This window comes from Gekko japonicus, unplaced genomic scaffold (assembly GCF_001447785.1).
Source record: "Gekko japonicus isolate JY-2015 unplaced genomic scaffold, Gekko_japonicus_V1.1 scaffold3173, whole genome shotgun sequence".
Lineage (NCBI taxonomy): Eukaryota > Metazoa > Chordata > Lepidosauria > Squamata > Gekkonidae > Gekko > Gekko japonicus.
This window is the reverse complement of record NW_015163184.1, coordinates 74,755-98,021: the sequence shown is the minus strand read 5'-3', so window position 1 is coordinate 98,021 and position 23,267 is coordinate 74,755. Positions and strand designations below refer to the sequence as shown.

General features: G+C 49.6%; 1 protein-coding gene across 1 annotated transcript in view; it reads right to left on the bottom strand.

The window, feature by feature from the left end:
• MKNK2 (MAP kinase interacting serine/threonine kinase 2) overlaps nucleotides 1–21,997 on the bottom strand; it is a 53,421-nt gene extending 31,424 nt beyond the window's left edge. The window contains exons 1-5 of the mRNA XM_015407108.1: nucleotides 21,917–21,997; nucleotides 20,132–20,314; nucleotides 8,702–8,783; nucleotides 4,702–4,803; nucleotides 2,785–2,882 (exon numbers count right to left, since the gene is read on the bottom strand). Coding sequence (XP_015262594.1) covers nucleotides 2,785–2,882; nucleotides 4,702–4,803; nucleotides 8,702–8,783; nucleotides 20,132–20,182 — 333 coding nt within the window. The 5' untranslated portion in view covers nucleotides 20,183–20,314; nucleotides 21,917–21,997. The remainder of the gene's footprint in view (nucleotides 1–2,784; nucleotides 2,883–4,701; nucleotides 4,804–8,701; nucleotides 8,784–20,131; nucleotides 20,315–21,916) is intronic.
• Nucleotides 21,998–23,267: the final 1,270 nt, after the last annotated feature.

The following is a 23,267-nucleotide window of genomic DNA, read 5'->3' as shown; positions in this document are numbered from 1 at the left end:
TGAGAAGTCTTCAGACAGCGCTGACTCTTCAGCTTGGAAATGGAGATGAGCACTGCATCCCTAGTCGGATTCGACTGGCTTTCGAGCAAGGGAAACCTTTACCTTTACCTGCACAATCCTTTAATAAATAAACTTCCTTAAGTATATTTTGTGGTGTTCTTCATGTTTGGGGGCATCAATCGGCACCCAGGGCACTAGGCCGTCACTGACCACAGCAACGAGAGCAATCGCGCTGTGGAAGAGAGACGGAAAGTGTCCCGCCTTGCAGGGCTGACATCCTGATTTGGAGTCCTTTACCTGCACAATCCTTTAATAAATAAACTTCCTTAAGTATATTTTGTGGTGTTCTTCAGGTTTGGGGGCTTCAATCGGCACCCAGGGCACCAGGCCGTCACTGACCACAGCAACGAGAACAATCGCGCTGTGGAAGAGAGACTGAAAGTGTTCGCCTTGCAGGGCTGACATCCTGATTTAGAGCTGGTGGGGCTAGCAACACTGTCCCTTGTTCTCTCGGCTGCAGGGTTCGTTAAAGGGGAACAGGGTGGCGGAGTTATCCCGAGGTATGAGGATTCACACACAGCCCCCAAGCTTTTTGGCCTTTCTTCTTGCCTAACCACTAGAAAGAACTTTTGACAAAGCCCCCTTGGGAGAACGTGAAGAAAAACGCGACCCCGCCAAGGCAAAACGAGGATGAAGGAACAAGTTGGTGCGGAGGGAAACAGAATATTTAACAGTAATTATACAGCCCCCATGCATGGGAGCCAGGTCAGCCACCAAGCATAGACTAAGAACATGAGAAGAGCCCTGCTGGATCAGACCAATGGTCTGTTGTCCAAGAGCCTGTCTCAGACAGTGGCCAACCGGTTCCTCTGGAGGGTCAACAACAGGGCAGAGAGGCCAAGGCCTTCATAGGAATATAAGAAGAGCCCTGCTGGATCAGACAAGTGGCCCCTCTAGTCCAACATCCTGTCTCACACAGTGGCCATACAAAGACCAAAAAGAACTGTGAAAGAGTGACGCAATAAAATTTTTTAAAGAATCAATGATACAAAAAGTGAACAATAATAATATACATAACAATAGAAAAATGACGGTGATCTCCAGAATGTCTTGCCGTTTCGAAGGTAGATCTTCTTCCGAACAAAGATGTGAGACAAATACTGTCTCTCAGTAATTCATTTCCTCTGGTGACGTTTCAAAGGTATCAGTGAAGATTTGCAATGTTCATAATAGCTGTAATATCTAATGCAGCCTACCATGGGCTATTGGCAGTGTTCCCTCTAAGCTGAGTTAGTGGGAGGTAGCTCAGTTTTTTTAGTCTCCGGCTCACAGATTTTTGTCTTACCTCAGGAAAGAATGGCTCCAGAGCACACTAATTTATGCAGTCGCCAAATCGCTTGCTCACAACTTTAATGCCAGTAGCTCACAGAGTAGAATTTTTGCTCACAAGACTCCACAGCTTAGAGGGAACACTGGCTATTGGTATTGTTCACTTTTTGTATAATTGATTCTTTTAAAAAAATTATTAAGCGTCACTCTTTCACAGTTCTTTTTGGTCTTTGTATTGTCTTACGACTGTGCCGATCAATTTGACATCACACAGTGGCCAACCAGTCCCTCTGGAGGGCCAACAACAAGGCATAGAGGCCCAGGCCTTCCCCGAACGCTGCCTCCTGGCTCTGGAATTCAAAGGTTTAGTGCCTCTGAATGCGGAGGTTCCCCTCAGTCACCATGGCGAGCAGCCACTGATACAAGTCCCTCCTCCATGAATCTCTCTCATTATAGCTGTTTATCCTCTGGCAGTGAACTCCACATTTTAATCCCTCTCCCGATAAAGTATCCTTCCCTTTTGTCCGCCCTGAACCTACCGTGCGCTACTGAACAATGGCCTCTCGAAAACAGACAGACTGTCCCCCCGAGACCTAGGGCCCGTCCCTCGGCAAGAGAATCATCTGGATTAACACGTATAAGATAATGCAAAGCCCTTATGACTGAGAAGAGGGATTCGGATGCTGGTTCCACCAGGCAAAAATCAAGTCTTCCCTGGTGCCCTCCAGAAGGTACAGAGACAGGATACGGTAAAATATTTTAAAACAAGGTGTTCAAATATTTTTCAAATCATTTCTAATATATATATATTAGATCAATCTGGTATCAGATTGATCTAATTTCTGTGCACTGAGGACAAGCAAGTCCTAGATTACAAACTGAACTCTCCAATGCAAGAACAAGATGCATTTCTTCCTTTAGGAGGTGCAATTGTCTGAAGAAAATAAAAAAGTTTCAGTTTTGTTTTTGCATGTTGGAGGGTATTCTGTTTGTAATAATTGTTTGGATACACTATATTTTGAATATGCTAGTTGTGATAATTTCATGCCAAGTAAAAATGTCCATAGTCATATTTTATGTTCCTAAAGTTCCTTAAAAAGATGACTTTCAATCTAGAAAAGACAAAATAAATGCTAATGTAGCATTTTTTTTCAATTTTTCCGAAAATTTCCGTTTTTTCCAGGAAAAAAAAACAGTTTTTTCCCCGAGCTTCATAATTTCCGGAAATTTTACATCTCTAGGGGCCGCTTTGGGATTTCTGCCTCTCCCCACTAGCCAGCCAGCAGAAAACCAGTCCTGCAAATGCTGGTGAGGAGGGAGGGGACAGGGGAAGAGATAACCCTTTGGGCCTCAAAGTTTGGGCGTGGTTTAGCTGATCTGGACCACAGTAGCCTTCAGCCGGAGGACAAGATGCCTGACCACAGAGGGACCCTTTCCCCGCCTTTGACACAGTACCTTCACTGCATATTCCTTGTTGGTGATGAGGTTAACGCAGGCCTGGACTTTCGCGTGGGCCCCTTCCCCGAGGATCTCATCTTGGAGCTGGTAAACATCTGCCAGACCGGGCAGGGAGGAGGAAGGAGGAGAAAAGTAATCAAAACTTCAAAAGCAAACAAGAGGCCAACAAAGAAAATGGGGTTCCGCCCCCTCTTTTTAGTTACTTGCATTGAGAAAACTGTTTGTATATAAGGCTTATAGTGAAACGATGTACTATGCATTATTACCCCCCCACATGTGTGTGTGTTTGTGAATGTATGTTTGCCTTTAGAAAAACAATAAAAGCTTTTAATAAACCTTGCCCTATTTGGGTCAAGCAGATAAAAAAAAACTTCAAAAACAAGAAAGATCAAGATACCCAACCCACTTGTCAACAGCAGACTGCATTAGAGGCCCCACAGTAGAGACTTATAGGTCTCTGCCAAATTCCTCTTCGATTCTGAATTCCCTCCGCTACTGAAATTTCTAGCCCTATGGAGTACCTGGCCTAAGGCCTTTCTATACATTTAACGTATACATCAGGGGTGTCGAACTCATTTGTTATGAGGGCCAGATTTGACATAAATGAGACTTTGTTCAGCCGGGCCACACGTGTCATAAAAGGTAATGCCAGGTAGCGGAGATATAAACTTTATAAAGGACACAAACACAAAGGGATTTGGTTTTTTTTACTTAAAATAAAAACATGCGTAAAACATCAACAATCTTGCAATATTTTGTTTATTTAACCGTGTCTGATAACTGACACCTCTTGCTCTGAATTATTGCATCAAAATGTCTTGTGCTGTTGCAATCCTGAGCGTGCTGTTCAGGTGTGTATCTGGAAGCTGCAAGCCTACGATGACGCAGTAGCAGCATAGCCGGATGAAGCAGAAGACAGCCAATTCCACTGTGGGCCTGATAGAAGCCCTCCCGGGGGCCTGATCCGGCCCCCGGGCCGCATGTTTAACACCCCTGGTATACATGCTTCATTCCAGGATTCTGAACTCTCCAACAAGTCCCACTAGAAAGATCTTTACAAAGTCTCTTTAACTTACACGCCCATGGAAATGCTGATTGCCATGTCGGGGTCAGGAAGCAATTTTTCTCCAGGCCAGTTTGGCTGGAGATCTTGGAGGTCTTTTTGCCATCTTCTGGGCATGGAGCACGGATCACTGGGGGGGTGGGGTGGGGTATTTGTGAATTTCCTGCATTGTGCAGGGGGTTGGACTAGATGACCATGGAGGTCCCTCCCAACTCTACGATTCTATCTTATTTCTCACAGGGGGGGGGGACAATTCTTTCCCTCAAATTTTTAAAAATCTGTGGATTTCTAAAGTAGAAAAGCAGCTTATAAGTGTCTTAAATAAGAACTGAGGGCTAGTCCTTCACTGCACATGTATACCACTCCACCCTTCTCCCTTTTGGGGTCCCAAAGCAGCTTAACATTGTTCTCCTCTCCCCAATTTTTATTCTCACGACCCTGTGAGGTAGGTCAGGCTGACTGTGTGTGTCACAGGTCCAAAGCCGCCCAGTAAGCTCAGATGGCTGAGTGGGAGGGACTCGAACCCGGGACTCCCAGAGCCTTGGCTGACACTCTCCCCACCCCACCATGCGGGCTAGCATGGGGCGGAGCTACAGCTTAATGGTAATGCATCTGCTTGGTATGCAGAAGGTCCCAGGTTCAATCCCCGGCATCTCCAGCTTCAAGGACCAGGCTGGAGGAGATGTGAAAGGCCTTTCTCTGCTTGAGACCCTGGAGAGCGGCTGCCCGCTTGAGCAGAAAATGTCGATCTTGATGGACTGAAAGGTCTGGTTCAGGTTACAGCATCTCCACGTGTCTCCGGGGAGCCACCACGTGCTCGTGCCAAAAAGACCGCATCCAAGAAATCTCACCTTCGAACCTCCCTGAAAAACTGTCCGTCGCTCGGCAGCGTTTTTTCTTCTTGTTCCTCTTCTTGGCATTGGGGATGTCAATGGGCTGGCTGGAGGGAATGTCTGTCCCGTAAGATTTAACAAAGGGGGAGTAAAAAAAAAAGAAAGAAAGAACTTTAGAAGAGTCAGAACAAGGCCCCGCTGGAGCATAATGGAACCAACGACGCTCCCCTAGGACATCGGTTTTGCAAATGAGAGGGGTGTGCCAGTGTTTCCTAGAAGTCCTGACCACAGACTGGGAGATCCTTTCCACTCCTACCCCCCCCCACCGCACCTCTCAAACTGAGATGCATTTGCCAAAGACAGCTGGGGAAAGGGCAGGCTGGTGCCAGCTACGTGGTGGTCTTTACATGCATTTAGCTGGAAAAGCACCTATGGAGTCTGGCTATATGTATCCATCATGGATAAAGGAAAACAAGGCAGTCTTGAGACATTGCTGTACAATAAGACAGTCTGGAGGCATTATTGGCTGAGAAGTTCCTGTGGCCGTGCCTCTTTTGGAGTTCCCGTTTGCTGTCCTGATGAAGGAACCGAAAACTCATTGAATAATCTGGAGAATGAGTTGACTGCAGTCTATTTCTTATTGTCTGTTTCAAGTCCCGAGGACGGGATCTACTTGCTGACTGCAACGTGCTTTATAGTGTTTATCTTAAGTCCTAAGGAGTGGATGTATTTGCTTTGCTTTATGGACATTTGAAAATCGTGTTCTTCAGTCCATTTAAATTGTGAAAATTTTCTTTTGGGAGTTTCAAAGAGTAAATGTTAAGATGCTGCTTCAAATCCCCAGCCTACCCATTGTATTTCTTGTATTTCATGTATTGAATACTATTGAATGTTTAAGAAATATTTGGAGCCTTATGTGGTGTTAAGTCATACATACATGAGCTACGTGGTGGTTGGCAAAGACACCGATTCCCTCTCAGTCCTCAACCTATAGCACCTCTCAAACGAGAGATGAATTTCCAAAATACAGAGGGAGAGGTGGCAGGCCAGTTGTGTAGTGACGGGGTGGATAAAAATCAATTATTTCTTTTTAAAAAAAAAACAATTAAAATCAGATTTTTAACATTTAAATTGGGGGGGGGGAGTCCAAATTTAAATCGGATTGCTTCAAAAGAATATTTAAGGAAAAATCTATCTAAAGACAGTTTTCTATTTAAAATACATTAGAGTCCAAAGGTTATTCATCATGAAATATGGATTAGTTTTTAATTCTGTAGCATTAGGCTGGATATTCATGCAATGTTTAACTTTTTTCGGTAAATGAATTCCATTAATCCATTCACAATGTCATGCACTCCCAGAGGTTTCTGTAAGATTATTTGGGCAACTTTCCTATCTAGAAGATGTTACCACAGATGCTTAGTTTTGCAAGTTCTCAAAACTGTGAATTTATGTCTGCAGAGATAACAAGGGGTGTGCAAAAAAAAGGCATTATAGAGTATAATGGAGTCCAGAAGTTTAAAGTTTAAATGCCTTCTGAATTTGCTGTGCCGCTGCTGCAAATGAACCTTTAAATGCCTTCTGAGCTCACTTGTGTAGTCACACCGTGACAGCGGCACAACTTGGTGAGTCCAGAAGGCATTTAAACCTATTCTGAACTTCACCGAACAGTGGGATGGGTGAGGCCGCCCCACTATTAGGCTGACATGGCTGGAAACTGGTTCATCGATCTCTTTCCTTTCCCCCTGCTTATAAACCTAACTGGGTGGGTGAACTCACACCGCTTCGGCAAGTGAAGCCAAGCCCAAATAAAAGCTGAATAATATCAGCTTTTACTCAGGCTCAGCTAGATCGGTAGCCGAATCAGATTAGATAATCTGATTCGGCCAAATAAATACCCGAAAATTACCGATAAGGTATACTCTGCTCAGTATATACCAGGGGTGGCCAAACCTGATCAACAGAAGAGCCACACAAAATAAACATCAGATGTTTGAGAGCCGCAAGACATTAACAAATATTACACACATGTTTTTTATTTAAAAGTATGCAAATTTGTTTTTATTAACATTAAATGAGACTGCTAAAACTAAAAACAAAAGAGGTAGAAACAGGTATTGATAACGATATTTATTTGTCCAATTATATTTGTTTGCTAATGATATTTATTTGTCTAAGAGAGAGAGAAAAAGGGAGAGAGGCGGAAAGAAAAAATGAAAGAGGTGGAAAGAAGGAGAGCGAGAAAGAGAGAATGCCAAGAAAGCAAACAGACAGGAGGGAGGGAGGGAGGGAGGAAGAGAGAAAAAGCATGCCTCCTCTTCGCTTACCCAGCTGCCCTGCTGGGAGCCGCACAGTATGTGTGAAAGAGCCGCATGTGGCTCCTGAGCCGCAGATTGGCCACCCCTGGTATATACCGAGCACACATCCCTAGTGATAACATGCCTCCTCTTCACAGCAAAAATGTTATAAAATAAACATACAGAGTTGAGAAAAAGACCTTAATTCCATTGTTCCTCCGCAAATCTATGTTCACAGAATCAACCCCTTACCTCTTAAGTGATAGGTTTAAAAAAGTTAAGTGAACAGAAGACTGTTTGGAGTGGAATAGATCTGCACAAGGAGCGGGGGGGGGGGGGGGGGAGCAGTAACAATGAAAGTGAAACCTCTTGAGAAGAATGCTCCACAAATCTTAGGATCTTTGCGTGTACAGTCTGAAGTACAGTAATTCTTTGATATAGCTGTAAAAAACCGGAGTGAGCTCCCGTCTCTAGTTCCAGCTCCTGCCAACCTAGCAGTTCGAAAGCAAGAAATTGCAAGTAGATAAATAGGTACCACTTTGGTGGGAAGGTAACAGCGTTCCGTGCGCCTTGGTGGTTAGTCATGCTGGCCGCATGACCACGGAAATGTCTTCGGACAGCGCTGGCTCTTCGGCTTTGAAACGGAGATGAGCACCACAACCCTAGAGTCGGATTTGACTGGCTTTCGAGCAAGGGAACCTTTAAAAGTAATCTGAAGAGTTATTGTTCTAAAAACAAAACCTTCATCTGGTTGTAAATATTAAGATTACACCAGTAAGAATGAGTCTTCATGTAAAAAACCATCATTTATATCTAGTCTTACTGACTAGTGATTTAAATCATGATTAACAATGATTTGATTTAAAGTCAAATCCACCCTGTGTAGTTTGCAAAGACATTGATTCTCCAAAGTTCAAAAAAAAACCCCAAAAAACAGGCAATTTCACTGCCACCTCCATAGTACCTGTTGTTCACAGCTAGGCTGCTCATCAAAGTTCCCTCTAAGCTGAGTTAGTGTGAGCTAGCTCACAGTTTATTAGCCTCCAGCTCACAGATCTTTGTCTTCGCTCAGGAAGGACGGCTCCAGAGCAAACTAATTTATGCAGTAGCCAAACTGCTCACTCACAACTTTAATGCCAGTAGCTCACAAAGTAGAATTTTTGCTCACAAGACTCCACAGCTTAGAGGGAGCACTGCCTGTCACTGTGGTTTCCAAAGCGGAGCATGACAGGAAGATGTTGTTTTTTAAAAAACCCAGCATTAATACAGCAGCATAAAATTAGACACTTAAAACCACAGACAAGACTAAAAGCTCCGCCAGTGCTGTAACTAAAATGTCACAAAAACCTCAACTGATGGTCGGTGTGTGTGTGTGTGTGTGTGTCCACAAATGAAGAAAAAAGCGGGGGTGGTCAAAAATTAAGAAAAGAGCTCGGGTGGTGTGGCTGTATCATCTGTCTGACAAGATGACAAGGTAACAGTTTGCAAACACGGGGCTGCAACAGTCAAGGCCCTGCCCGTGGGGGCAGCCCACCTCACCTCCAAAGGCGGCGGGGGGGGGGGAATGTCGATGTTAACTGTGGGGCAAGTTTGTCTCAGGACCCATCCTCTGTAAACCAAACAGGGCTAGGCATTACCACAAAGTCCACTTGGAAGCACTCGATCCAAAACGCTTCCCTCCCGTCCAGTTTTACGTTCCAGTGACACAAAACCAGACTCACCGGGGCGGGTTGGGCATTCGAAGCTGAAGACACATTCCAAGTCATTCGACTGGGAGAACTCCAAGTCAAATGGATTCTGGCCCTGCCAGGAGGAAGAGAGAGAGAGAGAGAGACGTTAAGCCAGAGGGTAACAAAACAAAAATAAAATGTGGGCTGGAATTAGAAACATGGTTTAAAAATAATCCAAAGCTGTTCGTGAGAACCAACACTTCCTGCCACATCCAAGCAAAACGGTGACACCCCCGCTCAGGGGTCATTTTGTAGACGAAGAGGTGCAGGAGCTCATTAGCATAAATCATTAGCATAACTTATTTGCATATGCCACATCCCCTGGCACCACCGGAAGTGTGTCAGAAGGCAACACCCACCACTCAGGCTCCACTGGGCTGTTTTGGATTGCTCGCTATGAGGGAGGGATGCACAGATCTTTGTGCTCCTCATGGCCCAGGGCTGCTGGGAGCAGGGGGTGGGGCTTGTTGCATGTGCCCGTCCCCTGGGCTCTTTACTGCCAGAGCTCCGCTCCTGTGCGCTCCTGCAGGAAATGACCCCCTCCCCTCGCCCCAGACAAAAGAGGTTTGGAGAAACAAAAGTAAAAAGAGCAGGGGAGGAGAGATCTTTTCCATTTCTTACCCACCGTTCCTCTACAGTATCTAGGCTTCTCCCTCCCCTCTCGGTTTATCCCCTCAACAATCTTGTGAAGTGAGGAAGACGGACAGACACTGGCCGGCCCAACGTCACCCAGAGACCATAATGGCTAAGCTGGGATTTGACCTCAACAAACAGTTCTGTGGCTTAGTGGCAGAGCATCTGCTCGACACGCAGGTCCCAAATTCAATCCCTGGCATCTCTAGTTAAAAGGGTCAGGTCATAGACGAAGAAGACAAAGACGAGGAGGAGGAGGAGGAGATTGGATTTATACCCTGCCCTTCACTACCCAAGGGAGTCTCAGAGCGGCTTACAAACTCCTTTCCCTTCCCCTCCCCACAACAGACACCCTGTGAAGTCGGTGGGGCTGAGAGAGCTCTGACAGAAACTGCTCTTTTTTTCAAGAACAGCTCTTATCAGAACTACGGCATGCCCAAGGTCATCCAACAGGTGCAAGTGGTGGAGTGGGGAATCAAACCCGGTGCTGTTAATGACCCGCACCCAAGACCCAGAGGAGCCATTGCCAGTCTGCAGAGTCAATACTGACTTTGATGGACCAAGGGTCTGATTCAGTATAAGACAGCTTCCTGGGGGAACCCCCCCCCCCCCGAGGACCACTGCTGACCTTCCCTCACACAACTGCAAGAACTGGGTGTGGATGGCCTGGGGAGAGAAAAGCCCGGTTCAAGCCAGCCTCGTTATGTGATGCGCCGCAGGTCGCCTACGGCAAGCAGAACACGCCTGCAGGTAACCAGCACGGGAACTTTAAAAGAGAAAACGCGTACCAATATATGTGCGGACGAGATACTTGGGTAGACTGCTTTGATGCAGGAATCTTAAAAGGGGGTTTGGAAACCGGGTCCCCCTCCATTGAATCCTCCGGAAGAGAGCGATGGAGGAAAACTCGCTGGTATCCAGGCCCTAGAGAGGAATGATTCACCCGCAGCCTGCAAAGCCGGTCTCCCAAAAATGGGGCATTCGGCTGGAACGCCGTCACACCAGCTGGCCAAAACCAGCAGCCCCTAATGAGCCGGGCGGAGGCCAGTTAATTGGGGCAGACAACGCCAGGGAACGGCCAAAGCTGACACTTGGAGATAAGCTTGCACAACAGCCGGATCTGGGCTGCCCCGAGCAGACAGAGAGAAAAAAACAAGTTAAGAGTTGCCAAGAACAGAACCACCCAGTCCCCAAAAGCACATGAGATGATCTAGGGAGGGTTCTATCCCTTCAGATGGGCGGGGTTGGGTGGGGGAGATTTCTCATCAGCACTGGTCCCTTGAATGTAGAAAACCAGAACCTCAAGGGGGGAAAAACAACAGACCAGCCCTGACCTGGATAACCCAGGCGAGCTCGATCTTGTCAGGTCTCGGAAGCTAAGCAGGGCCGACTCTGGCAAGTACTTGGATGGGAGACCTCCTTGGCATACCAGAGGCAGGAGGCGGGGGCAGGCTTTATTCAGCCACCTCCCTGAAAATCTTCCAGGCCCCCAGTAGGGGTCCGTCGCCAGAGGTCGCCATGGCTTCCAGGTGTGCACACATTCACGCACACATGAAAAATACAACCCTCCCCCCAAGAAAACACAGGCCTATGCTTCCTGATATACTAGATGTCTGCATGCGGGGTCACGTGTCAGCTACCTCTGACACAAGGCCAGATATACTTGTGGCTTAAAATAGAAACTTTTTGTTGTGTCATTCAATTCCAGTTTGGTGTCGTGGTTAAGTGCGCGGATTCTAATCTGGGAGAACCGGGTTTGATTCCCCACTCCTCCACTTGCACCTGGCTGGATGACCTTGGGCAAGCCATAACTCTGGCACAGCTGTTCTTGAAAAAGAGCAGTTTCTGTCAAGAGTTCTCTCAGCCCCACCTACCTCACAGGGTGTCTGTTGTGGGGAGGGGAAGGGAAAGGAGTTTGTAAGCCACTCTGAGACACCTTTGGGTAGCGAAGGGCGGGGTATAAATCCAATCTCTTCTTCTTCTTCTTCCATATTGGAGCATACCAACTTTGGTCCTATTTTATTTATTGTTAATTGCCTTACATGTGTTACAGGGACTCTGTTGCTTGTTGTATTTTGCACTATTTGTCCTCTAAAGAAGGCTCTTGTGAGCCGAAACGCGCCAGGTCATACACTGTCTTTTTCTGTGTGTATTTATACCTTTGAACATTTTATGAGGCTTTATTTGGGCCCCTACTAGGTTTTTATATGTCTTTGTAATAAACACTCACTTGTACACTTATGTTTTTAACTTTTGGCCCGCAATAAGTTTTCTAAACTTCCTTTGGAGGTTTGACACCACTCAAATAGACAACTCATCATGACTGCTGATACCTTGACATCATAAACATCAAAAACAGATCAAGTGCTCACTCTGGCTTATTTAACGAGATCGGTCGCACATTACAGGGTAAGTGCGTACTAGGATGCGTGCTTGGCCTGATGTGGATAAGCCCAGGCAAGCCCGACCTCGGAGGCAAAGTTGCCTCGGCCACGCTCAGTATTTGGATAGGAGACCACTGACGAATACCAGGGTCACACTGCAGAGACAGACAATGGCAAACCACTTCTCAGCCTCTGTCGCCTTGAAAACCGAAAGGGGGTCGCCATAGGTTGGCCGCAACATGACAGCAAAAGAAGAAAAGCATGCATGCTTCTGGAAACTCGGATGATTTATTTGCACAACCGTAGAAAGCGCCTTGTGCTCACCAAAGAGCTGTGCCCCCCTCTTCTAAAGATCTCCTGGGTACAACCCCCCCCCAAAAAAAAACTTCCACACATGCCTTGGAAATGAAAACTCCCCTTGCTAATTCCCATCTCGGCTAGGCCACGAAGATGACGACAAAGAGACTGGATTTATACCCCACCCTTCACTCGGAGTCTCAGAGCAGCTTACAAACTCTTTTCCCTTCCCCTCCCCTCCCCACCACAGACACCCTGTGAGGTCGGTGGGGCTGAGAGAGCTCTGAGAGAACTATCCTTGAGAGAACAGCTCTGAGAGAACTTATGACTGACCCAAGGTCACACCAGCAGCTGCACGTGGAGGAGTGGGGAATCAAACCCAGTTCTCCCAGATTAGAGTCCGGGCACTTAACCACCACACCAAATTGCATTCGTACCCGTCACTTTAACCCCCCCCATCAGTCCCATCCTCTGCAAAAAAAAACCCTCCCCACTCTTTCTCCACCTCCCACCCACCAGGAAATAACTAGGGACAGGCACGGGCATCAGCAGTCCAGGGCACCCAAGAGACAAATGTTTATCCTCCACCCGCCTCAGCTGCCTTCCAACTGGTTACAAAAGCTGTTTGGGTGGAAGCAGGGCCTGCCCCCCCCCCAGTATTTTTTTTTCAACCCAGCCTGGGAAGGCGGCCAAGGCCAGGACCACAATCAGACGGCTTCCACCCCAGCCAGCCGATCTAGAAATTTCATGCCCGTTTCCCCCGCCACGCATGTTGACAGGGCAGGCTTTGCTGTGCTAGCAGACTCGGCCCCTGTCCCAGAATGCATTGCTCTGAGGGCACAGGAGCATGGGGGGGGCGAGGTTTGGAGGAAGGGATTATATATCAAGAGGCAGCGCTGTGAACAATGCGGGCTCTGGGAGGGAGGGGCCGCCCCAAGACAGACAGCCGTGGAATGCAAAAATGCTCGGGCCAACTTGGTTAGGGGGGAAAAAACAACGGTACAGATTTCATTTAGATTTTATTCCCCCCCTTCCCACCCACGTTTCTTTGGTCCTTCTGATGAGCTGGAGAGGGATAAAAAAAAGCTAGCTTTCGGGGGTTTCCGCCCCCAAACAATCCTGAGTTAGGAGAGCCAAGGAACGGCCCCTATTTCTCCCCAATGCGGCACTGCGCACCTCTCCAACCGCACAGGATTGATCTCCTTTCCTGGAAAACTTTTCTCTGAAACGGACAAAAAAAAGGACTTTCTCCACTAGCTCCCCCACACACACACCTTCTCTGCTTCCAATCGTACTCAATCCTGCCCTTTAATACACACACACCCCATTCTGGTTTTACGCCACACAAGGACAGGCACCTAAGAGACAGTTACATAACACCGCCTGCCCAAGCTCCTCTCCCTCCCCGCGTCCACCCCCCCAACCGCCACCCTCGCACCCAGACCACGAGGTACAAACAGAAGTTGCATCACTCTTAGCGCTGTGTACAAGTTAGCTGCACCAGCGCACACACACACACCAGAAGATAACGACAGTTTCCAAAAGGCCAACGACACGTCAGGAGGCCACAAACCCAAGAACTTCTACTCAACAAAAAGGGGGGCCCATGAGCCCCTCCCTTCACTTCCCCGCCTCCAGTGACCAGCCGTAATGCACCCAACACAAACACAAGAGCTTTCGGGATGGTTGCAACAGGAGGGAGTTATTTTAAAGCCAGTTCAGCGCTTTGTTTTGGCGCAGCCAAATATTTCAGACATGCAAGAGCATCCCACCAGGTTTAATCGACTCCTACGACGGGATTCTCTCGTGTGATTATATACAAATCGTGAGGGGGGGGGAGACCCTTCATCTTTTCCCAAGATTTGCATCTATATGTGTATAGATCCGCTTTGGCTCCCGAGCTCTACACATATGCGAGAATCCAGAAGGTTAGAACAACTAAACCAATGCCGGATATGCTTAAGCATTTCACTGTGCATCTTGCGGTGGAAAGTGACCCTGTAGAGTTTTCCAGGCAAGCGAAGAACAGAGGCGGTTTGCTTTCGCCTGCCACTTGTGTAGAGACTCCGGACTTCCCTGCTGGTCTCCCATCCAAGAAGAAGAAGAGGAGACTGGATTTATACCCCGCCCTTCACTACCCAAAGGTGTCTCAGAGCGGCTTACAAACTCCTTCCTCTTCCCCTCCCCACAACAGACACCCTGGGACGTGGGCGGGGCTGAGAGAGCTCTGGACAGAAACGGCTCTTTTTCAAGGGCAGCTCTTATCAGACCTACGGCTTGCCCAAGGTCATCCAGCCAGGTGCAAGTGGAGGAGTGGGGAATCAAACCCGGTTCTCCCAGATTAGAGTCCGCGCACTTAACCACGACACCAAACTGGGCCGACCCTGCTTAGCTTCGGTGATGTGGCAAGCTTGGGCCATCTAGTTCAGTGCATCTTAGCGCAAAGGAAAAAAAGAAAAGTTTCATGGGTTTCCAAAAGGGCCGAAGGTTTTGAGAGACTCCCAGGTGAAGTGTCCAAAACAATTCTACCGCCTCTGGGAAAAATACAAGCTGGGAAATCCGCAGCAATCAACATATCCCTACCGCAACAAAAAGGGGGCGGGGGGATTGGTTCACCATCTAACCCAACTCAAATGAACAAACAGACTCCAGCCCTAAAAATAAAAGGAGACTTTAATTTATGCAACACAGACTGGTAACGGCACAAGCAGGGAGAAGGCTGGGCAAAAAGCTTGCTTTCTGTGCCAAAAAAAAAAAAAGTAAGTTCAGAAATTAAGAAGAGTTGGAAGGCAAACACACGCACCCCCAGCACGGTCCACATACAGTTCTGGAGCGAGAGCACTCCCACCCAAAAAGACTTGGGCCGAGGAGACGCAGGTTCAAATCCTCCCAGAGCCACGAAAGTCACTGAGCAATGCTGAGACAGGCAGCCTGCCTCACAGGGCTGTTGTTGGGTTCAGTGCGACCTTTGCCCCGAGGCACGCCGACAGAGGCCAATCTCAAAACGGAATTAGCCGCTGGTGCACGGAGGTGTGGGGTAGAGCATTTAAGACTGAAAATGGCACAGACAGAAGGTACTCCAGTGAGTGACTAAATGTGGACTTCACTGCCAGAGGATGTTGTGACGGCCACAGGCACAGATGGCTTTAAAAAGGGGTTGAGAGAGATTCATGGAGTGTATCAATGGCTACTAGCCATGGTGACTGAGGAGAACCTCCACATTCAGAGGCACTTGAACCTCTGAATCCCAGAGCCAGGAGGCAACATCAGGGGAAGGCCTCGGTCTCTATGCCCTGTTGTTGGCCCTCCAGAGGAACTGGCTGGCCACTGTGTGAGACAGGATGCTGGACTAGAGGGACCCTCACTGGTCTGATCCAGCAGGGCTCTTCTCATGTTCTTATCAGGGGAAGGCCTCGGCCTCTCTGCCTTGTTGTTGGCCCTCCAGAGGAACTGGTTGGCCCCTGTGTGAGACAGGATGGTGGACTAGGTGGACCACTGGTCCGATCCAGCAGGGCTCTCCTTATGTTCTTATGTCCCGCTCTATCGGCCAAACACTAAAGGCCAGTCTCCGGGCATTTACAGTAAGCCAAAGATTTCTCATCGCTGCCAACCGCAAACCCCAATATTGCCTTGACCATACACAGTTCCAGGAACCCTGTGAGCAATGCTCCCTCTAAGCTGTGAGCAAAAATTCTACTTTGTGAACTACCAGCATTGAAGTCGCGAGCGAGCGATTTGGCTGCCGTATGAATTAGTTCGCTCTGGAGCCCTCCTTCCTGAGCGGAGAGAAAAACGTGCGAGCCGGAGGCTAAAAACCTGTGAGCTAGCTCACAATGACTCAGCTGAGAGAGAACACTGCTTGGTAGGACCCAGTCTCAGATCACGGTGGTCTATTAATCACGCTAAGACCACAGAGCAAGAGACACCCCACAACCACCCCCCAGGGGCACTAACCCTAACTATCAGCTCCAAGTTTTGACACGTGACAAACAAAACCAACCCGCCGAACATTCCCCACGTCGAGTGACACAAAAATAATCGAGGCCAGGCAGGACAAGCTGAACGCTACACAGCAGACACCCACAATCCTGATTTAAGCCACCAGGCAGGAAACAGTAGCAGGATCCAGCCGTCCACAGGCAGGTCTACACTGTTGGGCGCCTTAGCGACCGTTGGAAGGAAAGGTGGGGTACAAATTGCGCAAATACCTTTGCGCAAACTGAAAGGGCCACCCGGTATGTTCCCCGAAGAGCCTTGCGTTGGGAATACCAAAACCTGCTGGTGGCCCCTAGCCCAAGAGATGTCTGGCTGTCCTCAACTAGAGTCAGGGCCATTTCGGCCTTGGCTCCGGCCTGGTGGAACTCTCTACCTGGTGACACGCGCGCCCCTGCGGGACCTAGCTCAGTTCCGCAGGGCGTGTAAAACAGATGTTCCGCCAGGCCTACAGTTAAGGACAGCAACGGCCTACATTATGGCTTTCACTGTGGCCTCCTCCATGACCAGTCCCGGATCTGCCCAGTGGAGGAAGGAAATGGCACTTCAAGTCATCGATTAATATCACTGTCGTCATTGGCAATTTGTAATTAATTTATTGTATATTTTAACCTGTTGTTCACCGTCCTAAGCCCTTCGGGGAAGGGTGGTCTATGAATTCAAATAATAACAACAACCCCAAATCCTCTTGCTGAGAGCACCAAAGTACACTTCCCCCTTGCCCACACACACACTGCAATGGGCACGAAGGGAGTATCTTCAGCGCTTGCCACCATAAGGACTAGAAACTTCGGGAGGTAGGGTAAGTGTCGAACAAAGCAAGCTTTCCCAGGACTGTTCAGGTTGAAGGCAGTACGACGGTCGGAAAAACCTAGCCCGGACCAATTCACAACCTCCGAATGCCACGAAATATTCTACCCAGACTGCCTGTCTGCCTGGACTCTTTCGTTCCACGTAACCAGGATGGATTCCGCCTGCATCGAGCCAGGACTGAGCCACGCCACGCCCACAGCCTCTAGGCCGCAGGGCCCCGAGTCCCCGGGGCAAACCTTAACCGCGCAAGCCATAACAACGTCTAGTTAAGAGTCAGAACTGGATCGACGAGTCTGGCTCGGTGCCTGGCAGGGCCGGCCCCCACGCGCTCCCAGGAACTCCCAAGTAGGACGACGACATCCCATAATTAGGAGCCGCCATCGGCAACAGGATGCGATCACCAGACAGACGGGAAAGAAAGGCAGATCACGGGACCGACCCTGTGATTTCTGAGTACACAGGCAGCCCTCTGGGGAGAGGAATTAACACACTGGGAAGGGCCCACAACTGGGTGGAGCGACATTCTCAGCTGCGGCCTCGGAGGCGAGACACCCTTTCTCAGGCTCCGCGTCAGCCAAGATGCTCCGCAGACTCAGTTATCCCACCTGTAAAATGGGCACACAGGGGGCCCGTGAGAAGAGCGGGAGAGGCAGGGGGCGCTTGCTGCATCTGGGACCACTAGTCCCCTCCAATTGCCACTGGAGACAACTCGACAGGGCAAAACTCCGACAAAGGGCCCACAACTGGGTGGAGCGACATTCTCAGCTGCGGCCTCGGAGGCGAGACACCCTTTCTCAGGCTCCGCGTCAGCCAAGACGCTCCGCAGTTATCCCACCTGTAAAATGGGCACACAGGGGGGCCGTGAGAAGAGCGGGAGAGGCAGAGGGCGCTCGCTGCAGCTGGGACCACTGTTCCCCTTCCAAGGCAACTGCCACTGGAGACAACCCGACAGGGCAAAACTCCGACGCGGTTTCCTTCTCCTTCTAATCCCGAACCGTATAAAGCCGACGATTCCGATAAACGGGCCCCACGAAAATTGCAGTTCGGCAGGCGGTGAGATCTAACAGTATTACTCCAGGCCAAACGCAGCTTAGTTGCTACAGAGCTCAAATTCAACATGGTGTTTCGGGAAGGGGGGAGGCAGGGAGAAACGTTGACTTGGCTTCAGTTTGTCTGCCGTTTTACTGTTCTGAATTCCACCTGGGAAGGCACAAACAACAGGCCGCTTTCACACATGCTAAATGCTGCAGTTGCCATCCACTTCAGCAACCGTTGGCAAGTGGGATTTTGCCGTTTCACACAGCAAAATCCAGTCGCAAAGTGGACTGGAAGTGGATCAAAAGTCTGTTATTTAGTGTGTGTGAAAGAGCCCATAAGCAGAAGCCCTGAAGCCCAACTCCAACCTTATTCCATCACTGCCCTTTGGAATTTACCATACAACTCTTTGCATCCATACAACTCTTTGCATCCGTAAGTCCTGAAAGCGTGGTTAAAACCCCCCCTGCGATGCGGACCATTTTACACGGCATCTTTGAATCTTGGCTCCCTTCCTTGCAGGGAGTGGGATACAAGGACGTTCTGAGCGGGATACAAGGACTCTGGGCTCTCCGTTCCTACTTGTACCTGACAAAGGAAGTTTTGACTCTCAAAAGGTCGGATTCCAGAAAACAACACTACTGGACTCGACGTGAGCTCTCTCTCACAGACACACATACCCCTTGGGATCCTCAGTAAGCCAAATTCTGCACCCAGTTTCACAAGTTTCTAGCCCCTTCCATCTCACCTGGGCGGGAAGGGAGACGACACCACAATCAGCCAGTGATTCGTGCAGGGAAACCAAAGCTCGCCCAGATGCAGAGCTTAGTCCCTCCCTCTCTCTAAGCATCCAGGTGAGTCCCCTCGCCCAGGTGTGCTTCCAGGCGTCAGGCACACCCATCCCCCTTGAAGGATTTTTAAGACACAGATTTTGTAAATAGTTTCAGAAGATAGCAGCCGTGTTGATGATCTTCAGTAGAGGAGCCAGATTCGAACCCGGTAGCCAGCCAGATATTTAGGCTCATGCGCTTTCGAGAGGTCCCTGACCCAAGGAGCTTTGTCTCTCAAAAACTAACACCTTGAAAATCTTGTTTGCCTCTAAGAAGCGACTGAACTTGAATCTTAAGCTCATAAAGTTTGTCTCGCAGCCACAAGAGGAACATACAAAGGAGCGCCTCGTAACTGGGAAGCCGGTCTGGGCCAGCCACCCTCAACCCGGCCACGGGTCTGTAGCGACTGGCATGTGAGACGACGGTCTGGGAGACTCAAACTCGAAACCTCGACTCTGCCTTGGAAGCTCTGCTGGGGGACCTGGAGCCAGTCCCACTCTCAGCCTAGCCTACCTCACAGGGCTGTTGGCCTGGACTTAAATGGAGGTGAAGGGAACAACGTAAGGTCCACCGCGAAGAAAGGCAGGGTATAAACAAAGTAAACAAGCAGAATTCCTCCTGCCACGCCCCGTATCTGTGTCATCCTGATTGAGGCTCTGTCACAGAGGCCAGTTTGGGCCAGTGGGGAGATCTGAACCAGGGGCTTCCCCAGTCAGAGCTAACTACGTTCCAGGGTGTCACATCCTAGAATGCATGTTTGCTCCCCGGAGGAGGAACGGGGTTCCTTCTTGGTGTTCCTGTGAAACAGGAGGCACATCAACGGCCAAGAACTGTACCCTTCAATTTTTTGCACTTCACGGAGGAGGGCTGGGATTTCCCTCGAATCCTAGATGTCAGGATGATGCAACTGCGCGCAGATCTGGACGGGAGCAAATGCTCCGGGAATAAGCCTCCCTGCCAAAATAATTTCCACCACCGCCAACCCCTTCTGCCTCACACCCCGCCTGATGTGCACGCCCCGAACCAACCAGCTGCAGGCGCTGCTGGGTTTCCTTTCTACAATTTAAAAGCAGGAAACAAAACTCACTCGCAACTTCTGTTTCACAGAGAAGGAAAGGCTGAAGCAGGAATTTCCCCCCAACTGAGTTCTGAGCCCGAACGGAACCTAAGCCTTCCTCCGAAGAGACGCTTGAACACCGCTGAGAGCCCCCACCGCAACTTTCTTTTTGTACAATAAAGTTTATTGGCGTCTCAGTAAAATCATTAACATTACAAGCATAAAAACTTTTGAAGGCGTATAACAATACACAGATAGAATAGCAAATTATCGAGGTGTTGTGCACTGCAGTGTCAATAACAACTTTGGTAGCAAAAAAAGCTAGAGGTAGAAGGTACCCCCCCACGGCATCTTTGATTCCAAATATAAACGGACTTACCCTGAAAGAGCGATGGAAACCTTGCAGCTCGGCCGTCTTCTTCTGCACCATTTTGGGAATTTAAAATTCAGGAAGGAGTGTTTTAAAAAGGGGGGGTTCAAAAATGGAGGTGGGTGGTATTAAATAAAAGAAAGGAAGAAGGGGGGGAAATTGGAGCTAATCCAGAGCTGATGCTGGAGACCCCTATAAAGAGAGAGGGGGGGGAACAGAAGGGAGAGAGATTAGTTACGCCGGAAGACAAAACTCTGGATGCACAAAGCAGCTTGGGAAAAATCTAAAACCTGAAACGAAGAGGGAATCCCGGACTTCTGAAATGAAGACAGGGCAGAGAAAAACCGGAATGGAGCGGGATAAGACACCCCTCCCCAATTTATCCGCATCACTTTTGCAAAAAATAAATAAATGGGGGGCAGCTTGAGAATTTGCAAAAATAAATACACGTATCTATATGTATATATCAAGGCAAGGACACAGTGAGAAAAAGACTGAGTTCCTTGGCCTAGGCAGAGTCCCCTTTTGTCAATAACCGTATTTTTCAAAAATAAAATAAAGAGCCCTCCAGTGTACATATTCACACTTCTGGTCTCCCTTTCAGCCCCATGAAGATAGATCCAGTGTGCCTGCACAGGAAAGCTGGTACCTTGAATCAACCTTTGGTGGTCTTAAAGGGGCCACTACTGGACTCTAAATTTATTATGAAGAAAATTAGATTTTGTTCGGTGGAGGAAGGGAGGGGGGAATTCTTTGTGCATTACTGCAGTGGGGGCGATAAAGAGGGGAGCGTCACGGGTTGTCTTTTTCCAACGCAGCTCGCAACTCTTTGCACACCGCCACGTCTGAATCCATTTAAGTCTTGCAGAAGCAGAAGGGGGCGTGCACTGTGGAGCCACAAGCGCACACAAAGCCACCGCCGAACATACTTTTTTTTTTGGCAAAACTGGGTGCTGAAGATCAAAGCGGTGGCCGTGGGAAATTCCCACCCCCACCCCCACCCCCCTACAAAGCGACTCACGCGCAAAATATTTTGACGCCGGAGAAAGACGAGATCTGAGCCTTGCAAAAAGGAATCCAAAGTTTGCAAGGTCCGCCTCTCCCCCCCCCAATTCTCAAACCTGCAATATGGGGGGGGGACTGCATTGCAGATATCCTTTCGCGGTGGGGGGGGGCGTTTTGCAATCCATCCCCGTTAATTCCAAGAAGGGGGAAGAAACCTTTCCCCCTACCCTGATGCATGCCTGGTTTAGGGGGGGCGCACGCATCGCCTCCCCCCCCAAACTCGTTTCTTATTATTGCATGCGTATGGGGGGGGGAAGGAAACAAGACACACACGATTGGAGGGAGGGAGCATCGGACCCCCTCTTCCATCACAAACCCCCCCCCCCCAAACAGCAAGCAGCAGCGCTTGCAACGCGCCCGGATTGCAGACATTTGTTGTAACGGCGGTGAGTTTATCCCCCCCCCATATCCACCGCGGAGGGGGGGGTTGTTAAGGGTTGCTCCGCACCGCCCCCCTCTGCACCGTAACACACACACACACACACACACACACACACCGTCCTGAGCAAGCAAGGACTAGAAAAACCAGCCCTTGCAAAACCGAAAAGCGGAGGGGGATCACACACCCCCCCCCGCAAACCTACCCCTTTGCAAAACGCACACACGCGCAACGAGGCGCCGGATCGGGCCTCCGTCCGCGTTCTGTGCCCCGCGAGGCGTTCCAAACCCGGGCTGGGGGGAAAGGGGGATGATGATGCCGGGTGCCCGGTGCCCACCCCCGCGTCTTACCCTGCCCGGGCTTCGCAGTGCTGCCGCCACTGCTGATGGAAAGGCCCGGCCAGCTCCGGCGGCCGCTAGAAGGGACGAGAAGGGAGGATCCGCGGCGCCCTCTCGCCCGGCCCCGTATTTATAAGCGCTGCCGGAGGCCGGCCCGCTTGCATCAGCTGAGCCGCCGGAGCCGCCTCCTCCGCCGCCTCCGCCTCCGCCTCCTCCCCCGGACTGAAGGAGGAGGCGGAGAGGAGGAGGAGGAGGAGGAGGAGGTTCTGGGCATGTGCAGAGCGCCGCCGGGGGCTCGAGGGGAAGGGGGAAAGCCCCGCTCTGTTTCCCCCGATGAAGAGCCGGCGGCGCTTTTCTGAGCATGCACAGAGTGCTTCCTTCCCTGTCTCTCGTGGTTTAGTTGAAGGGGGAGGAGGGCATGGGCAGTTTGACGTGTCCGGTGGCTCAAGTGCTTAAGACGCTGAACTGCAGGCTGCGGAAGGTCGGTAGTTCAGCAGTTCGAGACCCGAGTGTGCTGCATGACGTCTCTAGTTCCAGCTCCTGCCAACCTAGCCCTTCGAAAGCAAGAAATTGCAAGTAGATAAATAGGGACCACTTCGGGAAGGGAACAGCGTTCCGTGCGCCTTGGTGTTTAGTCATGCCACGTCTTCAGACAGCGCTGGCTCTTCGGCTTGGAAACGGAGATGAGCGCCGCAACCCTAGAGTCGGACTCGACTGGCTTTCGAGCAAGGGAACCTTTACCTTTAAACCCCCCCCAAAAAAAAAAATCCATCCACGCAAACAAGGAGTGCCTGGCCTCTTGCTTCGTCCAAGAAGGGCGAGGAAGGAGGAAAGGAAACCGGTGGCTTCCAGGGCAAAAAAGAGAGAGGCGGCTTTCTGAGCATGTGCAGAGAGAAGAAGAGATTGGATTTATACCCTGCCCTTCACTACCCGAAGGAGAGAGGTTTGCAATCCCTCCCCCGCCCCACAACAGACACCCTGGGAGGCCGGTGGGGCTGAGAGAGCTCTGACAGAAACTGCCCTTGGGAGAACAGCTCTGAAAGAACTTGTGACTGACCCAAGGTGCATTGGTGCCCAAAATTATCAGGGGATTAGACCCATCCAGGCCCCCTTTTAAAAGCCTTGGGCCCAAATGTCTTCTACAGACAGGCACACCTCATTCCTCACACCTTTCTTTTTGTCTGGGCTGAACTAATAGCCTATGGACTTTCAAGACACTGTTTTTTGTTTTTTTTTTAAAAAAGAGAACTAGCCAGTATCCCTCCCCACAAGGGCCCTTTGCACAGAGAGCCAGTTTGGTGTAGTGGTTAAGAGCGCGGACTCTAATCTGGGAGAGGCGGGTTTGATTCCCCACTCCTCCACT